At 44.2% G+C, this 21,327-nt stretch overlaps 1 protein-coding gene across 15 annotated transcripts in view; it reads right to left on the minus strand.

Annotated features, from left to right (window-relative positions):
* DYNC1I1 (dynein cytoplasmic 1 intermediate chain 1) overlaps nucleotides 1-21,327 on the minus strand; it is a 190,984-nt gene that overhangs the window by 24,152 nt on the left and 145,505 nt on the right. For all 15 annotated transcript variants that reach the window (XR_014578996.1, XR_014578997.1, XR_014578998.1 and 12 more), the window contains 2 exons: nucleotides 18,243-18,387; nucleotides 1,554-1,694 (listed from right to left, as the gene is read on the minus strand). Coding sequence is in view for 8 of the 15 variants with exons in the window: in XM_083822479.1 (XP_083678605.1) it covers nucleotides 1,554-1,694; nucleotides 18,243-18,387 (286 nt within the window). In the remaining 7 variants the exon portion in view is untranslated. The remainder of the gene's footprint in view (nucleotides 1-1,553; nucleotides 1,695-18,242; nucleotides 18,388-21,327) is intronic.

Genomic DNA, 21,327 nt, shown 5'->3' on the forward strand with positions numbered 1-21,327 from the left:
ATTATTATTATTTTTAAAGAAATTATGGTCTCATTGAATTAAATGGCAAAACATCAGTTGATTTTAAGCAAAGCAGGACTTCAGCCCTGGTATTTGGGGGGAAAGGGTTATTTTTTTTTTTCCTTTTTAAAATACTGGGTTTTATGCTCTGTGTTTAAGCCTGCATTAATGAGAACACCTGAAGGATATGTCCCTCCCTTCCCAAAATAAATTCTGAAGAGACTCCTCCTGTATATCCTCCAGCTGTATGTGCTCTAATTAAAAAGGCTGTGCTGCTTCCTGCTCAGAGCACTTCAAAAGGCCTTACTGCTCCCCTTGACAATGCAGTTCGCAGTGCTGGTTCCTCTTACCTGTCCGTGCTTATTTATGGCAAGCACCATTCACTGGAAGCCATAAACCCTGCCTGTATTTTACTTGGGTTGAAATGTATATCGTGTTTATGGGAAAGACGTATTAATGAACAAACTAATCTTAAAAAAAACAGCAACAAAACAATACTGTAGAAAACAGGGTACGTGAAGAAAATACTGCTGGTTGTTCTTCAGTCGTCTCTTTTTTGGAAATTAAGGAACGGTCAGTTAATACATGACCCTACTTTTACAATCCCCGCATTCTTAGTTGTACGTGCCATTAAATAAAAATTCGTGAGACTTCAGTTCTGGAGAAGTATTTCAGTTCTTATTCTGACAACTGATTGCTGGCCATCTAAGAGTTCAGGTTACACTTTTTTTTTTTAATCAAAAACTATTTCCAGAGGAAAGTGAAATCCTGAAAAAATACTATCAATATACACCTGCAGCAATTTTTTTTTGGAGGGGGGGGGATCTGAAGTAACAGGAGGAAAGGGAAGAGGGGTCCTCAGCGTGTTTAGAAAGTGATTTTTTTAAAAATACAGGATTTGCCATTCTCTGTCTCTGGCTAACCCTTCCTCATCAGCGAGGTGTAAAGGTGTGACTTTCTCCCCGCTCTGCACTTAGTTGCCGCCGTACGGAAACCCGTGGGTTCCTTCGTTTAAGTCTCACTGCAATTTGGGCAAACTTTAAAGAGGAAAAGGAAGGCGAGGGCAGAAAATCGCAGGCGATTCCCTTGGGTGAAGGAGAAAAGCGGGCGGCGCAGCGGGTGCGGGAAGGGGCAGGGGCGCTGCTCTGGGCACCCCGGGGCATGGGACGCAGATGGGGGCGCCCCAAAACGGGAGACGATGGAGCTCTCTCCAGAGACGGCAGCGCCAGCCTCGGGGCCGGGCGGAGGGGAGGGAGCAGCCTTCCCCGGCCGCTCAGGGCGGCTGCCCGCCGGGCCGGCCCTCCCCCGGCCCCCGCAGGTAGCGGGGCGGAGGCGGGGAGGGCGGAGGGGGGCGGCCCGGCGCCCCCCGGCAGCGGGACGGGACCTGCCCTGCCCGGCCCTGCCCTGCCCGGCCCTGCCGTGCCCTGCCCGCCCCTCCGGGCCCCCTGAGGGCGCGGGGGGAGCCCCGGCGGGGGGAGCCGGGCAGCGCCGCCGCCGGCCCTCCCGTGACGGGGCTCCGGGCTCGCCCGCCCGCCCGCCGCCGGCCGCCTCACCTCGGTGTCGTTGTTCAGGTTCCAGAGGTCCAGGCGCCCCATCCCGTCCACGCAGGCGAAGAGCGCGGGATGCACTGGCGACCACATGACATCGTAGACATAGTCGGCATTGTCTTCAAAGGAGTAGAGCGGCTTGTTGTGCTGTAAAAGCAGGGAGAAGCATGAAGACTTCGTGGCGCTAGTGCCGCCTCGGGCTGTCTGGCGAGTCTAATTAAAAACTTTGCACGTTTACCAAGTGTCATAAAACTTCCCCGAGATGAAAGCTCCTCGCAAAGGGTGGGACCGCGCTTTAATGGGGCAACAACTGTCCGGTGGGATAAATGAGATGCCCGGCGTGAGGGGCGGGGGGGGGGAGCGCCCCCTCCAGCCCCAGCCCGGCGCCCCGGGGGTGGGCGAGGGGGTGCGGGCGGGCACGCAGCGGGCAGGCACCCGCCCGGCCCGGCCCGACCCGACCTGACCGCGTTTGCGGTCGGATGGAGCCGATAAGGACGGCGAGCCGGCCGGGCGGCGAGGCTCCGCGGCCCCCGCGCACCGCGGGCGGCGGCTGCCACCTAGCGGCGGGCGGCCCGGCCCGGCCCGGCCCGGCCATGTCGCCTCAGGGCCCCCGGGCCCGGGCAGCCCCCGGAGCGGCAGCCGTGACAGGGCGGAAGGCGGGCGGGTGGCCCCGGCAGCAAACGGCGTCGTTTCCAGCATGCCGGGAGTCGGGAGGCGAGTTAGAAAGTGCACCGGGAAGAAAATGTAATTGTCCGTCATGAATTATTCATCGCGTCTGGCTTGTCTAATTCTGGCATAATGGCTTCGCTAATCCCTGATCAATTAATGGAAAATGAAATTTAAATGATAATGAAAACTCAGGAGATAAAAGGAATTAAGTATTCTCGTGGCTTGTGACAGAAATCTAAACAATGGGACTTTTTTAACTGTCTCCCTCAGCCCGTCAGCTGCCTGTAGCAGCTCCGCCGGGCTCCTCGACGGGGATCCGCAGAAACAGGACCTGTGCTTGGTGAAGACTCGGGCCAGAAATCAGGGATGGCACGGGATGCCTTTGGAAATTTCCAAATCAGATTGACAGGGTATCTCGCAACCTCAGCGTGGTCCTTCCAGAGTACGCCTCTGTTCGTTTTGCAAGAGAAACGACATTACAGATGCTGGCAACGCACCGCGTGGCTGTAAAACACTTTTTCCTGAAAGTGAAGCAGCTGATTGTAATTACTATATCGCTTTTCTTTTGTATATTACTAATTTTGAACAACAAAATAGCTTAATCTCTGCCTACTGCTGGGTCCTTGCCAGTTTTGTTTTCGGTCCTCCTGTGCTGCATAGGGCTTCCCTCGATGTCTGGGCAGCAACACATGGGAGAGTGCGTGTACGCACACGTACCGTACCTCATCTCTGCTTGTGAGTATTCACACGAAGTGGCTTTGTTGCAATACCGTATTGTAAATAATTTTAAAATATTTTTATTTACCGCAGGTATTACAAAGCTATAATAAAGTATTCAGAGATTTAATTACATGATGTTGTTATTTGAAAAAAAAACAACACTGAAAATGCAAAGGGATCAGCTTCCATAGGCCAGTTTTTCTTATACCTGAATTAATGAAAGACACTTTGAATGCTTACACGACCAGGTCCCAAATGTTCATAACTGGCCTGATATTTTTTATGCATTTCCTAAGAGTATCAAACATTTTGTTTTATGTGACAATAAAATGAAATTAGAGCTTGAGGTTATTACCTCAGATTTATATAACATTTTTTTTTTCCAAAGCTGGAGTTTTGCAAAAGAAAATGAAAAAAAATTACAAGAATAGTTCCTTACTTAAACAAACCCCAATTCTCCAAACATATGTATCTGCTTAGTGTATTATCAGTGCCAGTGGAGGGAGTTACATGTGTTAATGGAATTACTTGCATGCCCATGCTAAAGCATTTGCAGGGTCGAGGGCCAAAGGAAGACTAAGCTTTTGAAGAGGCAGAGGTATTTCATAAGAAATTTCAGAGTGAATCTCTTCAGCTGTGAACCAGGGAACAGAATTTAGAGTGGGCAATACAGGACCACAATGCCTATCTGCAACATTGTGTATTTTCACTGAAAATTAGGTTCAAATACATCAGCCATCTAAACGCTGGAAAAATGGGCATGGAACACAATACTATACTGAAGGGAAAGGAAATCTGGCCATCTGCTAGGTGGCCAATATTTTTCTTAGACATGGGAAATGTGCAGCACATATAGCACTTTAAGTGTCACGGGAGAAGTAACAAAATTCCATAGAAGTAAAGGGACTATTAAGATATCAATCAATCCAGAGCAGATTTCAATCAAGGTTTCCTTTTTGTCCACATATCAAAGCTTGTTTTGATCTTATTTGAGTGTGACACTTTTAATGCTCTTTTAGTTCTGCCAGTTTCTTTTCTAGTTCATGACCAAAGAATAAACCATTAGAAGGAAAGGTCAGGAGATGTTGCTCAACTGTGAGTCTTCCTGTACAATTTCTAGCAAATGGCTTTAGCTAGTGTGCCTCAGTTTCCCTGTTAGCAAAATAAAAACACTTTCTGAGTAATGGTATTTGAGGTGAAAAGCACAGCAGGTATGCAGTGTGCATTGCATTTAACTTAACTGTGGAAATATTCAGTCGGATAGGAAAGCAGAGAGAAAACCTGGACAAAAATTATTTATCTTTTCAGAGCGATCTCAGACATCCAAAGAGTGAGACACAAATAAACAGAGATGAATAGGCAGTGGAGCAAGATAGGGAAATTAATAATAATCATCATCAGCAGCAGCCATGTGAGCAGCCTGAGCAAAAGGCAAGATCAACTGCAGCGTGGTTGAGAAAAAGTGGAGAAAGACCCATCATACGGCACCACCAGGCAGTGGTAGTGCAGCTGGGCTACAGCCTTCATAGTTCCTGCAGTGTATCTGTCCTCCCTGCTTGTCTAGTGTTCAGTGGGGAAAAAAATACATTTCCCACACTATGTCTTTCTGTATTGCACCATTTAGCTAAAGAAGAACATAAGAACAACTGCACTGGATCAGGCTGAATGTCCCTCTTGCTTAGCATCCTGTCTTCAATGATTAAAGAGAGTGACCTTTCTTAAAAACTAACGTTTCATCCTGTCTGATTTCACCCACTGAGGACAGTTATATTGATTTCAATGTGAAGACTCGATTTGTAAGATTAAGTGTGTATATAAATGTTTGCAGGACTTCCGTACTATAAGCCTCTTAACCAAGGGCCCAGGCCCTGCAGATTCTTTTAATGTAAGGATTTATGAGTAAGGACCGATACCAACCACTTCTAGAAAATGTTGAAATGTGGAACCATGTAAAGGTCACTTTAAAGCAGTTTTAAATTACCAAAACTTCAGACTTACACAATCTATAACTAACATATGGCTATTATTATAAAACAACTGAAATTTAAACTTGATGAGCTTTCATTCTTAAATATCAACCCGCTCTGTTACTCAATAGAACAGAAGAAATAGTTTAAAGCAGTATCTTCAGACAAAGTTGCGCCAAATCTACTTATTACAAAAAAAAAAAAAAAAAAGAGTGTTTGGGGTGAAAATTTGGCCTTGCTGAACCAATGGAGTTTTGCCATTGATTTCAGCAGGACAGAAATCAAGCATTTAGCAGAAAAAGTGAAAAAAACATTTCTAAGACGTGTTTTTGTCTCATTTATTTAAGCAGATAATCAGAATCTATTGTTCATCCTCAGTGTTTGTATACAGTCAGTCATTGTTTAAAAGAACAACGCAGAGTGAACATTTTAAATACATGGGAGCTGTCTAGGAATTAGCACTTGTCTATGAAATAAGAAACTCACCTTAAAAAATAGTAGATATTTATATAAAAGAGGTATTTTTTTTCCACGTATAAATTTGACCAGTCTATTCCGCTTATTTGCATAGAATTTTCTTTAATCCAGGAGGCGCCACACATAAAGTAGCTAATTATCCATATAAAGGAATGTATACATATTCACAGGTTTTAACTAGCATCTGACTTCTTAAAAGCCATGGAAAAAGCAATTGGCCTTGCCTGTTTCATGAAAGGAGTGTTTTACACATTGGCACAATTTCTATGGGTGTCAGCTCCACCTAAAGGTACTTCCCTAGACTGTACCTTCAACACTACAGATGCATGGTGACACCACACACTCCATTTACTGAGCATCGTATCTCCTTTTTCTTTTCACTCCATTTTCTCCCCTTCTAAAGACAATAGGCAAAATCCTTAGTTCTGGCTGACACTGACTAACTACAGCCATGAATGTGGTGCAGTATTGTAAGATGATTTAAGCAAATTTAATTTTTCTGTGTGTGCAGCAAATATGACAGATTCATTAATCCTTGGCATAGAAACTTTCCAAACTAGGTGGTGTGTTTTTTTAGGCTCAAACTCTGGCTCTCGGGCACTTGGACAGAGCAGTCCCAGAGTGTTCCCGAGCAGAGTGGCTGTTGTGTCTGGCCCTTGAACAAGGGAAGAGGAAAATTTGGCCCCTGTGGCAGGCAACTTGTATAATTAGTCTTTATTCACTAAAAAAATATAAAAAAATAAAATTACAAAGTGGTGTCAAAAGATAACATCTCTTCCAGCATAGGTAACACGTTAGAATCACAGAATGGTTTGGGTTGGCAGGGACCTTAAAGATCACCCAGCTCCAACCCCCTGCCATGGGCAGGGACACCTCCCACCAGACCAGGTTGCCCAAAGCCCCATCCAGCCTGCGCTTGAACACCTCCAGGGATGGGGCATCCACAGCTTCTCTGGGCAGCCTGTGCCAGCGCCTCACCACCCTCAGAGTGAAGAATTTCTTCCTTATACCTAATCTCAATCTACCCTCTTTTAGTTTAAAACCATTACCCTTTGTGCTATCACTACAAACCCTTGCAAAAAGTCCCCCTCCATCTTTCCTATAAGCTCTCCTGAAGTAGTGGAAGGCTGCAGTAGCGTTTCATTGAAGTCTTCACATTGGCAAGTAAAACTCTACTGTCTTTAAGGCAAGTGTTAAGGTGCCAAACTGACCAGATACAAAAGATCTGAAGATAGGGCATAGCTTGTGGTCTTCCACTCAGGTTAGGAATTGAGTACCTTCACTCTTTTCATAGACCTAAACTAGGTTTATGGGCCTGCTAGGCCCAGCCTTCTCTGTACTGAGAGGGACACCTTACTGCTTTGCTGAATCCAGGCTTATCTTTTCCCTTCTGGTGCTGCCAGTTAGCTAGGCCAACCCAAAAGATGCAGACAGGGTAAGTGAAACCTAAAAGCTGCTGGGCATTTTGAGGTGAATACTCCTTGGATCAGCTGCATCCCGGTCTTGACCTTTCCTCCCTCAGTGGTCTCCCTTCTGGGCCACCAGCTGTTAGGTGCTTGGGGTTACTTGTGCAGACATCTTGTGATGGGGGAGTAAGTCCTCTGCTGTGTGTAAGGGTCTACTACTCTTGTAAGCCCTTACGTTCTCCATTTATCTCAGTATGGAGACGAAGTTGCCTTGTTTTTTATTCTGACTGATTGATCTCAATGGGAATTTTGCCAGTTCTGGACTGCCATGTTTTCCCCAAATCTGTTTTCCAATAGTTATGATAATTTTGGATAATCCAATGTCTTCTGCTTTCACGGTATGCTTATGGGACTTGATTTAGCTCAGATTACGCTAACTTTTAGAAGACACAGTATTCCCAGGAACTGTTAAGTTGCCTTAGAAGAGCTAGCACTAGAAGCTATAAATCAGAGGTGCTAGTTACAGGTATATCCCTGATGGCTGAGCAAAGCCTGTCTGCATTCTCCCCAAAGGCTATCATTATCCCCCAGACCCCGATACTGTACAACTCAGAACTTGCAGTCTTGCCCCACCTTTTCCAGGCAGAGCCAGACCTTCATGGATGACAGTGGGAAAGCAAAAGGGGGATGTTTATGTTCTTCAACTTCAGCCCCCCAGTTTCACCGTCTGACTGAGGTGCACTAAATCGAGCTATATGAGCAATAACTCCTTTACCTTTCGTTAAATTCCTGTTGGCAGTGGGATTCAGTCCTGAACTGCAGTTGAGCCTCTGGGGCTCACTGGACGTTTCGCTGGGCTGTGACCTGTGTATATGTTCTAAGTACTGCAAGGTGTGATCCGTAGCCGAACGTATCTTCCAGTATGTATGGACAATTACTGGTGTATTGGGCTAGAGATACTACCACTAAGTGTTTTTAAATGTTATGATTCAGTACCTTTAAGGCAAGTTGTTGAACAATAAAGCCCCCTCTGCTTTGATTAATGATGCTGAATGCAAAGTCAGTGGTTAGTAAAATAATTACTCTTCAAGATGGGATTGGTTTCCTGGCCCTGTTGAACTAAATGGAAACACAGCCATTTATTGTGCTGTTACTCCTCAGGTCTGCGGTGTTGCTGTTAGAAGCAGCGCACTTCTTTTGTTTACAGTGTAAGGAAGAAAATTCTCCAAAATCCTGACCTCCTAACGACAGCAGTGGGAATGGGAGCTAACCGGGGCCTCACAAGACTGACTCCCCATATACGCCGCTTTTCTGTCTTCTGAGACGATGGCACCTGCATCCAGTCACACAGTTTCACGTAGTGTCACCTCACCGTCAGAGGACTAGGTCACTATATCAAGGGTAACACTGCATCTGTGAACCAAGGAACAGGCTTCCTTTTTAGATTCAGCAGTGATAGAGGGGAGGAAGAAGTGAGTGTGGAAACGATCCCTACGCTCTTAGGAGCCCTGTTTTATTTAAGTTCTGTAGGGTTACTACACTGATTGTTTTGTGGCATCCTAAAAGTTGTAGGCGCTCAAGGCAGAAAACCTTTCACATTTAGAAATCATTGTTCTTGCAGAGATGCTAAAACTGTTGCCTCTCTTAATTGACAACAATAAAAAACTCCAGTATTTTTGCATAAACATGTGGGAATTATTATAGACGGAGGAGGGGACAAGGGTGAGACTGAAAGGGAAGGGGGTACGAGAGCAGACCAGTCTGGAGATAACATGATGATTACATTTTTGTGGTTTCCTTCAAAGTCAAAGCGTCACGGGTGAACATACAAGAAGGAAGCAAAGGAAAAAAAAGGTTTGATGATTGGCACAGGCGGTTTTAATGAGAACCGAACTTAAGGTCTAATACTGTGGCACAGAGAAAAAGCATAAAAGAACTTGGAAAGTCAGACATCACCTGACTTTCAGGAGTGTCAGAAAGCCAGACAGCAGAGCTTTCAGGGTCTGTGGAGATAGCCTGAAAGTCACACTGACGGGTAAACTGCTTATTTGGTTAATCCTCCTGATCTGTTTTGAGTCCTCTGCAGAGATGCAACACGTTCAGGCTGTGCTGCTAGATGACAGCTCTCTTTGGTCTTCTAGCTGTCTTCTATCCTGCCTTTCCACTTACTCAGTGGAAAAAGACCTTTCTATTTTCTCAGGAAAAAGAGCATGAAGTATGGCATTCCTCTTTACCACCGTACCTTAGCTGGGGAACTATTTTCAGTGAGTTTGATATAAATGTGTATTACCTGATGACTGATGTAAAATAAAATTAATTGATATCTGCTTGCCACGGATTAACTTCACAATGCATCAGGAGGCATGTAGGGCCTCGAAACTCTACAATACATGCTGAGGAAAGATTGTACGAAGAGGCTAGTACGCAGACTGGGTCACAATGAGGCACCCCAGCTCACTTTTCTTACCAGTTCCCACTAGCCAGGCTGATGTATGCTTGTTTTTACATTTTTAGATCACCCAGTTTAATTCCCAGTCTGGAGTCCCTCTTACTCCACAATGGAAAAAATTGTGCCTACAGGTTTCCACTGCTTGAGGTTCATACCTTCTGCTCCACTTGCCCACATCAAGCTGGGTGCTGTGTGGATAAAAACAGTGGAGAAGCCTGTACAGGTACTTGCCATTTGTTCTGTATTTCCTCAGACTGCTGACTTCATTGCTAAATGTTAATCAAGTTTTCCACCTTTTATTTAAAACATGCTTTAAGCAAGCCAGCACTTCATCTTATGCTACTAACTGTGCACTTCCATCACCAGATTACTTGAAAAATGTCATTTTCTTTTGGAATTTCTATCTACTTCTAAAGACAGCTTGGTTTCTTCTTTAAGAAGCTCAAAACTATAAAAGGTCTTATTGTCCCTGCTTAGCAAACTGATTCACAGTTTCTGTTGCTCCTACTCCTGCCTTTATATTACTGTTTTTCAGGATTTTTTTTTTTTTTTCAGAGAAGCACTTGGGGGACTTGCTGAGGAATATGAGTCAGGTACGGTTTTGCTAGACTGACAGAAGGAAGAATCACCAAACCCTAGTCAGAGCGTACATGAAACACCGAAGAAGGGCGGATGAGGTATTTTACCTGCAGTCGTCACTCGCTGTTTATATCCCACACAGGTGGGATCAGGAAGCAGCGCTGGAGATGAGTGGGATGCTTCGGGGGAAGCCAAATCGCTGTGACAGTGCTCTCCTGTCAGGCAGGAGAGGCAGCGGCACCCACTTACCGGCCAACCCCTGCTTGAGTCAATGGGACTGTCTCCCTGCCTCAGGTTGCTAAAGAGAGGTAGTTCAGCCCCAATTGCCTACCAACTTTTCTGTTCACACAAAATGCTAAGGTACGTGTGTTCCAGACTCCTGGAGAAAGCTCTAGAAACAAAAAATCTTGCGGTAATATTTTATAGCTGGTGTTCAACGAGGTAGCTCACTCACCCAGCGTTCAGAAACACAGGTGGCTTGAGATCCTTCTCTTTCCTCTCCACCTTTTTCTCTCCTTCTGCTGTCTTTCCTGGTTAAACTACGGGGCCAGGTATGCTCTTCTGCAGCCGTGCTTCCGCGCTGGGATCGCTGCCTGCTCTGTTTTGCAGCCCCCACTCCTCCAGCACACTCACAGCCCTGCCGTTGCAGGCGTGCCACTGCCACTCCAGCTGGGTACGGGAAAATTACTTTGTGCTACAGGCGAGGAGGGGAGTGGGATAATGGAGCTGCGGTTTCAGGGGATCGTTACTGCCGTGCTCCCACCCCCGTCACTCTGACTGAAACCTTCAGTATGAGGCCCTGGAAAATTCAGGTTTTCTTTCTAATGGAAAATACTGCTTCATCATAGGGTACCTGGCCCGGCATTGCGTGTGGACTCGGAGAATTATTAGGCTTTCAAGCAACTCTGTTGTTTCAGTTTCAGTGTTCCAAGTGCCAGCAAGAACAGGCAGGAGCATGGGGAATACTGCAGAACAGCCAGTACAGCCTGATGTGACAGCACTGTCTGCTAACAGTCCCGATTAGTATTTGTAGCTGCTACCACCAGGATGCCTGCAGAGCTTTCATGGGTCAGCAAGCAATGATTTTGAGGCTAATTATTGTTGAAGAGAACTCCATCTTGTAGGATTTTGAATACAGTTCCTTTTTTCCTGATAACAAAAGTCTCTCGCATAGCAGAGAAAGGACTGCTGCATGAAGCAGGTGGGAGAAAATTTCCATTAGTGAAGAAATCCTGGCTTTTATATATTGATAATTCTCCCGAAATGGCTCACTGCTACATGTGAGCCTGATCCTTCAGCATAATTCTGCAACAGAACAGTCAGTGGGAGGTTTGCATTTTGATTTCAGGGAAAAAGGAATCAAGACTTTGTTTTGTATGGATTATATGAACTCCTGAAATCAAATTCCACTTTCCATTTGCAAATAAAGCTTTCACTGGCTACAGCTGGATTTCTGTTAGGATTTTCTGAAGTAAAGTTTAGCCCAGTGAATTCTTCGGAACAGTCTCAGTATTTTAGATGACTTTTACTTTTCTGTGCATATGCCATTCTTCACAAAATGATTCACAAAGAAGCAGCATGGTTGGCATGAGTAAATGAAATATGTCGGCCAGCTGAAGAATATTTTCCTATCACTTTTCAAATATGGCTACACTGAAAACCAAAATCATGAGAAAAATTTCATGCGAAGAACTTGGGGTTGATTTCAAGCCACCTGACTTCACTTTGGTTTTGCTCCTTAAAATTACCTAGAAAATACCATAATCTTCTTTTTTGTACAGCTGGATGAGAGCCAGACCTCTGGCTCCAGAGGTAAAGGGCAAAAACTAAAAAAATCCTGTCTGAACAGGCAGCTCCACCCTCTTCCCCAAGTCAGCTTGGCCTTTTGACAGAAAGTGAGCTCTGAAGCAAATTCATTCATTGCCTTGTTTTTGGACAAAACTCAAAATTCTGAACTCACACCACAGGGAGACCATTTCCATGAAATTCAGCATACTATTTTATCATCCTTTGTCTTTCCCTATAATCAGATAAAATTAGCATTTGGACAGTGATTAATCAGATTAGTCATTTTAATTGCTTTTATCAAACAGAAAAAGCCTGTGCTGGAAAAGTAGCGTTGTCAAAGGAAAGTGATAGCCTTATGAGCAGATTCAAAAACAAGCTCCATGTTGTAATCCAGCAGGGGGGGGACTGTTCTAGCCAGGTATCTGAAATAAGAAGGGTTAAGTAGTCCATTGAGCTAGACATTTGATCCCCACCAAAGCAAGTGGGAGAGAGGGAGAGAAGAAAATAGGGAGGGCAGTCCATATTCAGTCTATGTGCTCCCACAATAGACTGAAGTTTTGGTCTCCCTCACAGTATATTATTTCTTTTCATCTTTTGCTTCTTGATGTTATTTCTTATGCCTCCCTAAACTCCTATAGCCCTTGTGAGATGACCAACCCACCATGGCACCAGAGACAGACTGAGATTGCATTCAGATTCAGCAGGGTGTTAGGTGCAGAAAGGCAGAGGTCCTGATATCCCTGTAGTTTGCTTAAGCGTCTGCTCAGAGCACACACACCCCGTCTTCAGCTTGTATTTTAGCTTTTCTGATTGCAGAATCAAGGTGTAGCTGTGTCTGTGCGGCATGGGATAAAGAGGCTGATTCCTTGCTGATAATGGCTTGAGAGAAGCCAAAATAAGAAGACAGACCCTGGTGCTCAGAAGTGCTGCCACATCTGACAATTTAGATAAGACCTGAAGCTGTCTGAATGCAAGAAAGCCACCAAAAGCTCCAACAGCCAATTGTTTATGTATCTGCCTGACCTTGGCTTCTCAGTGGACAGAAGTAATGGTGGTACCTCCAAGAAATGTCTAAAATGGATGCACCATAGTTACTTCTTTCCAATGGCTGCATAAGAAACCAAAGTATGGAAGTCCAAAATAATAAAGGATCCAAGAGGATCCAACTTCCAATATGCAGTAAGACAGATCTAAAGTACCTCATGTGCTAATGTAAGAAGACTGAATGTGGCCCAACAAATTAGGAAAGCTTAGAAAATAACGTAAAGAATGAACAGGTTCAAGACTGTTTTTTACTGAATCCAGATCAAATCTATTTAAGCATATGCAAGATAAGGTACGTGAATAATGCCTGAAATAGTGCCCCAAAATATTTCTGTGTTGGATCAAGCAAAAATTATGAATTAAGGATCTCATCACATACGAGTGCTATTCAACCACACGCTTCTACCCTCCCCCAGCTCCCCTGTGCAGTTCCACCTAGCAGCACCCACTTCAAGGCCTCAGACAGATCCTTTATGAAACCTCTGCATTTCACCAGTCCAGAGACCAGTCTGATCCTGTCAGAAACTGGAGAAGCAGGGCTGGCCCCAAGTGGACAAAACTGGTTTTCATCAAGAAGTGTCAGCACATTAAAATCAAAGCTCTACTCCAAGAAGATCCTACTTTCATCAAATCCATAGTTGCTCATAGACCCAAGATACAGCTCTGAGCAAAATGGCAAGATCATCACAGCATTTCCTCCCCTTAGGGAAGACACATGTTCAAGTCTTACTCAGGCAGTCCTTTGCAGCATGGCTGGCTCGGTGCCCAAACCACGGGCTTACAGGATGCTCTCGTGGAGCTCTTCATAAATAATTGCACATTCACTGGAAGAAGAACGTCTTCTGTAAGACAGGGGAATACTCTGTACTATTAACCACTAATGGTAGTTTCTCTAATCAATGATCAGCTCTAATTACCCACCATGGTCTTCACTACATTAAGTCATTAATCCCACCACTTCCAATAAGAGATAAGAACAATTTGCATGAGGAAGAACTCACCAAGTTGTTGCGATAGTTCACTAAGTCTAGTGTCCTTTTATTGTGAGTTGTATTTGAGTATATCTCTACGTGGATCTTTAACTTCAGGCAATGCTATCTGTAACACAAGAGGCTCTCACTCACCCACTTAATGTGTTTGAAATTATACAAGAAAATATCTGAGCCAGTAACCAGGTATTTTGATACATGGCATTTGTACTGTAAAAAATAGTAACTTATTAACCTTCAAAAAGTGACGACCTGACCCTGTAAACTTTAAAAATTGCCTATTTGTGAGTGAATTGTTCCCTTGGTGACTAATCCACACAATCACGTAATGCTCTGATTCATTTTGTGATACCATTTTTCATCACAGTAAGTCCTATCAAGTTGTTCCTATCAGTTCCTATCAGCCAGGCTTTTTGGGGAAGGGTTTGGGGAACATAGCTAAAGTTCCTACTAGTCTTTGGCAACAGCACCGCATTTGCTTCTTTTTGTTCTAGCGGAAGGCTTGACCTCCAAGGAGATAGTGTTTAACCTCTAGACTCAAATGGAGTTTGAAGTCTTATGCTGGTAGGAAGGTATGAAAGTGCAAGGTAAAATTCTTGAATCCTCCAAGAATCAGGAGGACTGATTCATACCAAGATAACGAGTGAACAGATAAGATATTGAAGGTACAGAAATATACATAAGGCACATAGACTGGAAATGTGATTTTTTTTCTGTTTAAGAAGTGGTTTCTCAAATATTACAATGGACTGCAGAGCCCGAAAGAGAACAGCACAAGAAAGAGAAGACAAAGGAGGGGGACCAGGAAGAAGGAGCTACCACTGATACACATGCTAGCAAGGCAAAACTGAGCAGGGACACAAAAGTAGGTAGTCTATTGCTGAAGGCACACGTCCTCTGGCTCAGTTAGTCCGTGCTGATGGTTAGGCAGTGGTCCTACTACCAGTCTGCTCATCTCCATCCCTCCCTCTGAGTATGACACTCACCACCATTACTTAGCATCAGGCGAGAAGGAGACGAGCATAGATGGGGAGACAGCAATGCTGTTACTGTTATTCCAATCCCTCTTCTAGTCAGTTGCCCACCTGAGTATGACTTAGTTATTAGATGCATTAGGAGAAACACTCAGTCATTAGCACCGAGCCTCAATGGAAGGATAAGAGACAAACGAGATATGTGAAGGATGAAAAAAACTAACAAAATCCACCTCTTTACCCAGACCTTTATTAACTCCCTCAGCAGCAAACAAGCCATTTTCTAGGCATTAGCTGAAACTAGCTTGTTTTGCTATGCTTTAACAATTCCAGGCTAGTTTCTGTCCCTTGACACAATATCTAAAAATTCCCACTCCACACAGCAATTGCTGTAATAATAACAATACTTACATTTCATTATTTAACCTCATGCTATTCGTTCATGAGGATTAGTGCTTAATTAATTAGCAACACTTAGCATTTCCACTTAGCACTTTACCTCTTCAAAGCGTCGTACAAACGATACCTAATTAGGGGCAGAGCTCCACAGACACTTCACATCAGGACTTTCCTTTGACAGCTCTGCATCCCAGACTCGCTGATGTAGTATAGCCCAAATTCAAGCTGAAAGCCCTATTGACTTCAGCAGGAACCAGGTAATGCCCTGGCTATCAAGTGACTATCTTTGCAAATTACTTTTCTTTTCCTGCTGCTTCTGGTTGCTTACTGTTTACTCAAGGATCTAATTATTGGCTAATATGCCGGGTGATAACAGGAACCTTTTATTAGTGTTATCTGCAAAACCTTCATTCTTCCGTTAGTGAAAACCTTATTCTCAGTCAGCTCGTTGAACTGCTGTTGGGATGGAAAATGTGTTAACTGCAAAAACAGATTATAAAACGTCAATCTAGAGTTTTTAAGGGAGACAGGGCTTTCAATCCATCAGTCAAATGCCTGCTTTGAAAGTGCCTTTCTTGTAAGCACCCCAGGGTGCTACACCACATCAATAGACAATATAAACACAGAGCTTTTATGGTTCACTTTACAATTGGACATTGACTCTGAACCTGTGAAACAGAAAGGAATTGAATTTCATGACCAAAGAGGATAATGTGCACAGGATTAAGTAGACAACACTGGTAGAAGCCGGAAAGGAGCGCGGCTTTGGATGTTGATAGAGAGATTAAATTTACAAATAAGAAACCAAAGGAATAAAAAAATTTGAGTAAAGTCTTGTAAACCAGGAGTAGTACTCAAAGCTTCATATTAATCCACTATTTTTTTTCAGATAATCAAATGTGCCTATGGATTTATTCAAAGTCCACTGATCAACTGGCCCCTGACTGTGGAAATGGAACAGAGAGCCCTAACTATGTACTCACTCCAGCCAAGAGATAGTATGGAAAGACATTTCTGCAGGAATCAAATTGGAAGAAAAAGAAAATATTCATCACATTTCAAGAACTTGTCTAGTGCCTCAGAGTATGTCTTCACAGGGCAGTGGCTAGCAGTGCCGCAGCCTGGAGCTGCTGTTGCTCAAACCTGCTCCAGAAGAAAGCAACAGATCCAATACAGCAATAATACTGCTTCCAGCTCAGTGGTGCTGTGGTGTGTCACATGCCCGTTCCTGCTCGCATCAGCAAGGTCACGCAGCATTCTCAGGAGGTCTTTCTTGCCAGATGAGCCACAGCCTGATAGGTATTAGAAATTTAAATGGTTCGGTTCTTTGAAAACTGACTGTACTGAACAGCATCTGACCCAACCATTTTGGGACTGAACTCTTCCACAAGGATAACTCTGTACTGCTAACTGCAGTGTCTTTGTGTCCAAAATATGCCGTGTTAGTGTTACCACTAACTTCTGACATCCCAGGAGTTCAGAATAAAAAAAACACATGCCTTCTTACTCCTTAATATAATTTCATTTAAGCGACAGATGGATGAGATCCCTATTGACATATTCAGCCTCAAGCTGCAGCTTTGATATTCATCATAGGCTTTTCTGGGCATGTACATTTGGAGTGCAGGTATTTCAGTACCAGCCTCTCATCTTCCACACAGTCCTCCCAGATTTTTTTTCCCCTTACTTAGCTTCAGCTTCAACCATCTGATGTTCCCTTGCCCCCAGTTACCACTGCCCAGCACTCCCTTGTCTCGGACACCAAAGAGCCTCACCAGCCCTAGCCAGCTCTCTGTCACTGGGTTATCCTGCAGCCCTTTCCAGTGTTTACCACCCAGGACCCACCCCAGCCTGCCCACGACAATCCCCCAGGATCACTTCTGCACTGGTTAAGGCTGGGTCCACTGATGTATACAGTACAAATTCGGTAAATCATGCACCTTCCTCCTTACAAACTTGCTAAAATATAACACTCAAACAAAACTGTCAGCTATGGTCATTGCTCATCAGGCAAAGATACCTGGTAATTAGCATACACATTGGATCAGGCCATTAACAAATGCATTATGAACCTACTACTGAGGCTAATTCAAGTTAATATCTAGGTAACTGTGCTTCTGTTTTCAGCACAAGGCTGTCACATGGCCCTCTCTGATCACTTTTGTATTTACATTTGCTGAGCATCTGTCCCAGCATCTCCAGGCCCTGATGTCTTTGGGGAACACACGCTGAGATATTTCCTGACTGGGGTCAACTTCCAAAGCTGGAAATCTGTTGGGTGCAGCTCAAGATGTGAACCAAACACAGACATGAAAACACGATGAAGACAAAAGCCTGGCATTTGAAAGGCAATTGTCTACTCTGGAGTACGACAAAAATAACTATTAAAAATGGAAAAAATACAGCAAACACTGCTGAGCAACTAATAATAGCACGTACTCAGGAAAAAAATATGAATAAATATGATGACTTAGATATTTAGAATTTTACTTCTTGTATTTCACTTAGCACAATGAAATAGCTTGGTCTGTTTAATCTGTCCTGCAGTTTTTAGTCCCTCTGTCATTAGTCTATATTCATACACTTCTGTGGGGTGTGGGTATTCAAAGCTTCATTTCCATTGTTCACAGTGCTCTCCCTGTAAGAGGTTATGTGGACGCATCCACAGAGCAGTCAGTAGCAGATTGACGGAGCTCATGAATGTAACTTCCAGTGTGTATTTCCTCCCGGCTTCCAGCCATCAGTGTCTAATGTCATTGGGACGATTTATACTTTCTGGCTATCACAGCCTCCTACAGCAATGAATTTCATGATGGATATTGATTGCATTAAGTCGTACATGTGCCTCCCCTGTTGCTTCATCAGAAGAAAATGCTCCTGCTGCTGCACTGTCACGGTGCTCAGTATTAGTCTCGCAATTTAGCCTGCACAAGGTGTGCTGGATGGATTGTTTGATGACTGCCACTACAAGACATCCTAATCTCCTTCCCTAGTGAAATTGCTCGGTACTAGGGTTAATACTGAAGTGCAAGCCAGCTAAAACTACCTTTAGAGGGTAGGCTCCAGGCAAACATGGTTGACATAGTTACACTGGGAATGCATTTGACTTACAGTCATATCGCTACGCCTTTTCTAAGCACAGCCTTTCAGTGAATGGATTTCAGTTGAAACATTTCTGACAATGGCATTTTCACAAGTACTATTACCCCTCACATCCCAGTTTTGTTTTCTTACCTTTGTGGTCCACAACTTCACCGTCCAGTCAAATGATGATGTGACAAAGAGATGGGAAAAGTCAATTGGACCCACTGCCATGTGACAGTTGATTCCCGTGACAGGTCCTTGGTGGCCTTCAAAAATTTCACCAATGCCAGCTTTGCTGCAGGAGGAAGAGATATTTTCATTCAGAGTGAGTTAACATCTTTTTTTTTTTTAACATCAATTTGTTTTGTTCCTTTTAAAGCTCCATTTAATCTATAGAGCTCTCTCCTTTCAGTAAGGCCTTTGCCTGCAGAGGCTTACTGCTGTGGGCACAATTAATACTCAGGATCCAGCACAGGGAGATATTTTCCCTTCACTTCTCAAGACTTGCATTACTGACTTTTATGTACACTGCCTGCTACTATAGCATGAAATATCATTTATGTATAATTATAAAATAATTAGAAATTATAATTACACTACAGCTTATACATCTGAATATACCATTATTACAAGGAATAACCATTAAAATAAAAATGCAAATATGTTAATGACTTATAATTTGCAATTCTTTTTCTCTTAAATATCTAAAATAACTTTGCACAGCAGTCAGTCAAGTCACTAGGAAGCAAATCCTTTTTCACAAAATATGAAGGAACTATTCGCATGATAAGGTATCACAGTCATTAATTTGAGCATGGGAAGATGTGCATTTCACCAGCATGAGGCTAGGATAGTTATTAGGAAGAAAAAGTACAACTATGTAAAAGAGAACATGCGCAATTTTGTTCTTCCTGTAAGCAAATGATGCCAAATTGGTTGTCACTTCTGTCTCACACTGTACACAGAAAGGGGAGTGATGAAACTACCTTTTTAGTTACATGATTATACAAAAATTGCAAAGGGAAGAAAAGGCTTTAAAAATAGCCACAGCTCTTACGAGGCTGCCAGCCCGAATAGAGAGGCCCCCGAGCTGAAGAGCTGCCCTGAGGGAGGCCGGTCCCTCACCCCACTCAGCAGCACTGCCTGCGCGGTGTCCCCGGCCGCTCCTGTTGACCAGGGGAGCGTGGCCTCCCTTGGGCCCCCCCGGAGCCCACGCAGTACGTGCTGCTAGCGTGTGTCCCTGAGGTGCTCGGTACAAAACCTGTCTGGTTTCATCCCCCTCGGCCTGGCACGCACTTGGTGCGATGAGAACTTCTCGAGCGCCGAGCGCGCCTCACGTATCTGCTGGGCTTTGACACCCCTTTTTCCAGAATACCACGGCTCTCTGCTGTGCTGTGCTGAGGAACACACGGGCCTCTGGAAACAAAACGGGGATGACAGCAAAAAGCTTTAGGGAAGACAGGCGGGAACGGACTAAGAGCGTGTTCTTTGATGGTCAGCAGAAGGTTTGCTAAAAAGGTGGAATAACAAGAGGATCTGACACCTTCCTGCTCTTGTGAGGAACAAACCAGGCACCACTGAAAGATCAGAAATGAGAAATGCCCTGGGGCGTGCTTCATTTATCCCAGCAACCCAAGACTAATTCAAACCATCAGCCACCACACAGCCTACCAGTGTAATGCCTAAATAGACACGATATTGCAACACTGTCAGTAGGATAAAGAAAAAAAAAGTTAATATAAAAAATATTTTGAAGAAAATATATGTAAGACTGTGATCATACAATTTTAGGAACTTGTAATAGAAGCCTTACAGTCTTAAACCACTGTTGAAACCACTGTCAATGCCTATCTGGTCAACCAAAACAGGGACTATGATAAAACACGAATTCAAATAATATTGCGAACTACAGAAGTGAGGGTTCAGCTTTAAATCTATCAGTGAAAAAGTCTGTTCTTTACAGAAGCCACTCAAGTGTCCCAGAGGATGAAACTGCTACCAGAAGCTAAGAGAGCACACAAGCATCCTGCAGATCGTTGCAGCGAACAGAAGGAATTGATCTCTGCAGTGGCCTGTGGTGAGAGTCTCTTGCTCTTAACTGCAGCCTTAAAAAGTTTACAGGGTGCAAAATAAGGAACTTGTTTAAATTATGAACATGGATTTGCACCTTAGAAGCAGAGAGAAGATCAGGGCTGAACAGCACAGCGCTCAGATCCTTGTCATTAGGAGATGTATCTATACTTGGAAAAACAGTATTTCAGCTATCATTCCAAATGCTAGTAGAAAATATTTGAGAGACTAAGATTTTCCCAGGTCATTTTTTCAAGTCTTGTATTAATGGCCTGCCTGGGCAAGTCAGACATGTTATCTGCAGAAATTTAGGGCAGAAGAGCAAAAATACTGTAAGGCTGAACCCTCCTGAACATCACTGAGGTAAAATTTGTGTCTGAGTTAAAAGGATGCCCTGGGAAACAATGATCCTAACAGCCTCCTCCTTGGTGTAGTCAGACAAGAAAAAAAAAAAAAATCATGCATACAAATTCAAGGGCCTGAGAAAGAGCAGTTCAGTCATTCAGGGTTGTAGTTAGCCCCCCAGGACAGGTTACAGTCAACCACACACCCGAAGAGTGAGGCATGCCCAGGAAAATTGGAGCAGCACTGCTTGCTCCATCCTCACTGCTGGCCTCAGTGCTGGCCTGGGCAGGCAGACTAGCTCAGCCCTGGTGTGTTTTTCTCTGGCTTGCCTCCACCGGGGAGGATTTTTGGGGACAAGGGCAGATTTTTGACCCTAGCTGTAGCATTAAACAACTACGCTGTGTAAGGGAGCACAGTTCTGGGAGAGGGTCTGCCCAAGCCCATGTGTCTTCGTGGCAGGCTGAGGCTACGTCTGACAAATACAACAGCTCAGACTGCAGCCGTATGATGGGCCACAGCTCTTGTCTTGCCCTCCTGGAGAAGGTGGGCATCGGACATCTCCAAACTGCCTGCTGAGAGCTCGGTCTCTGGTCCGGCTCCACAGGTGGCCATGCACTGGGCCCCAAGTGCCGTGCTCTGCTTCTCACACACAGATATATATGCCCATGGTGGCTTTTCTCTGCTGTCTGCCTGTGGAGACTGAAGATGAAGCTGAGGATGGTAAAAAATAAAGCGGATTACCATCTCTTACAAGTGGTTTAGGCCTGATTACCCTGCAACAAAACTGTCTCTCAAGGCCTGATTCAACTTGCCCAGACTG

Source organism: Anser anser (genome assembly GCF_964211835.1).
Source record: "Anser anser genome assembly, chromosome: 2".
NCBI classification, from domain to species: domain Eukaryota; kingdom Metazoa; phylum Chordata; class Aves; order Anseriformes; family Anatidae; genus Anser; species Anser anser.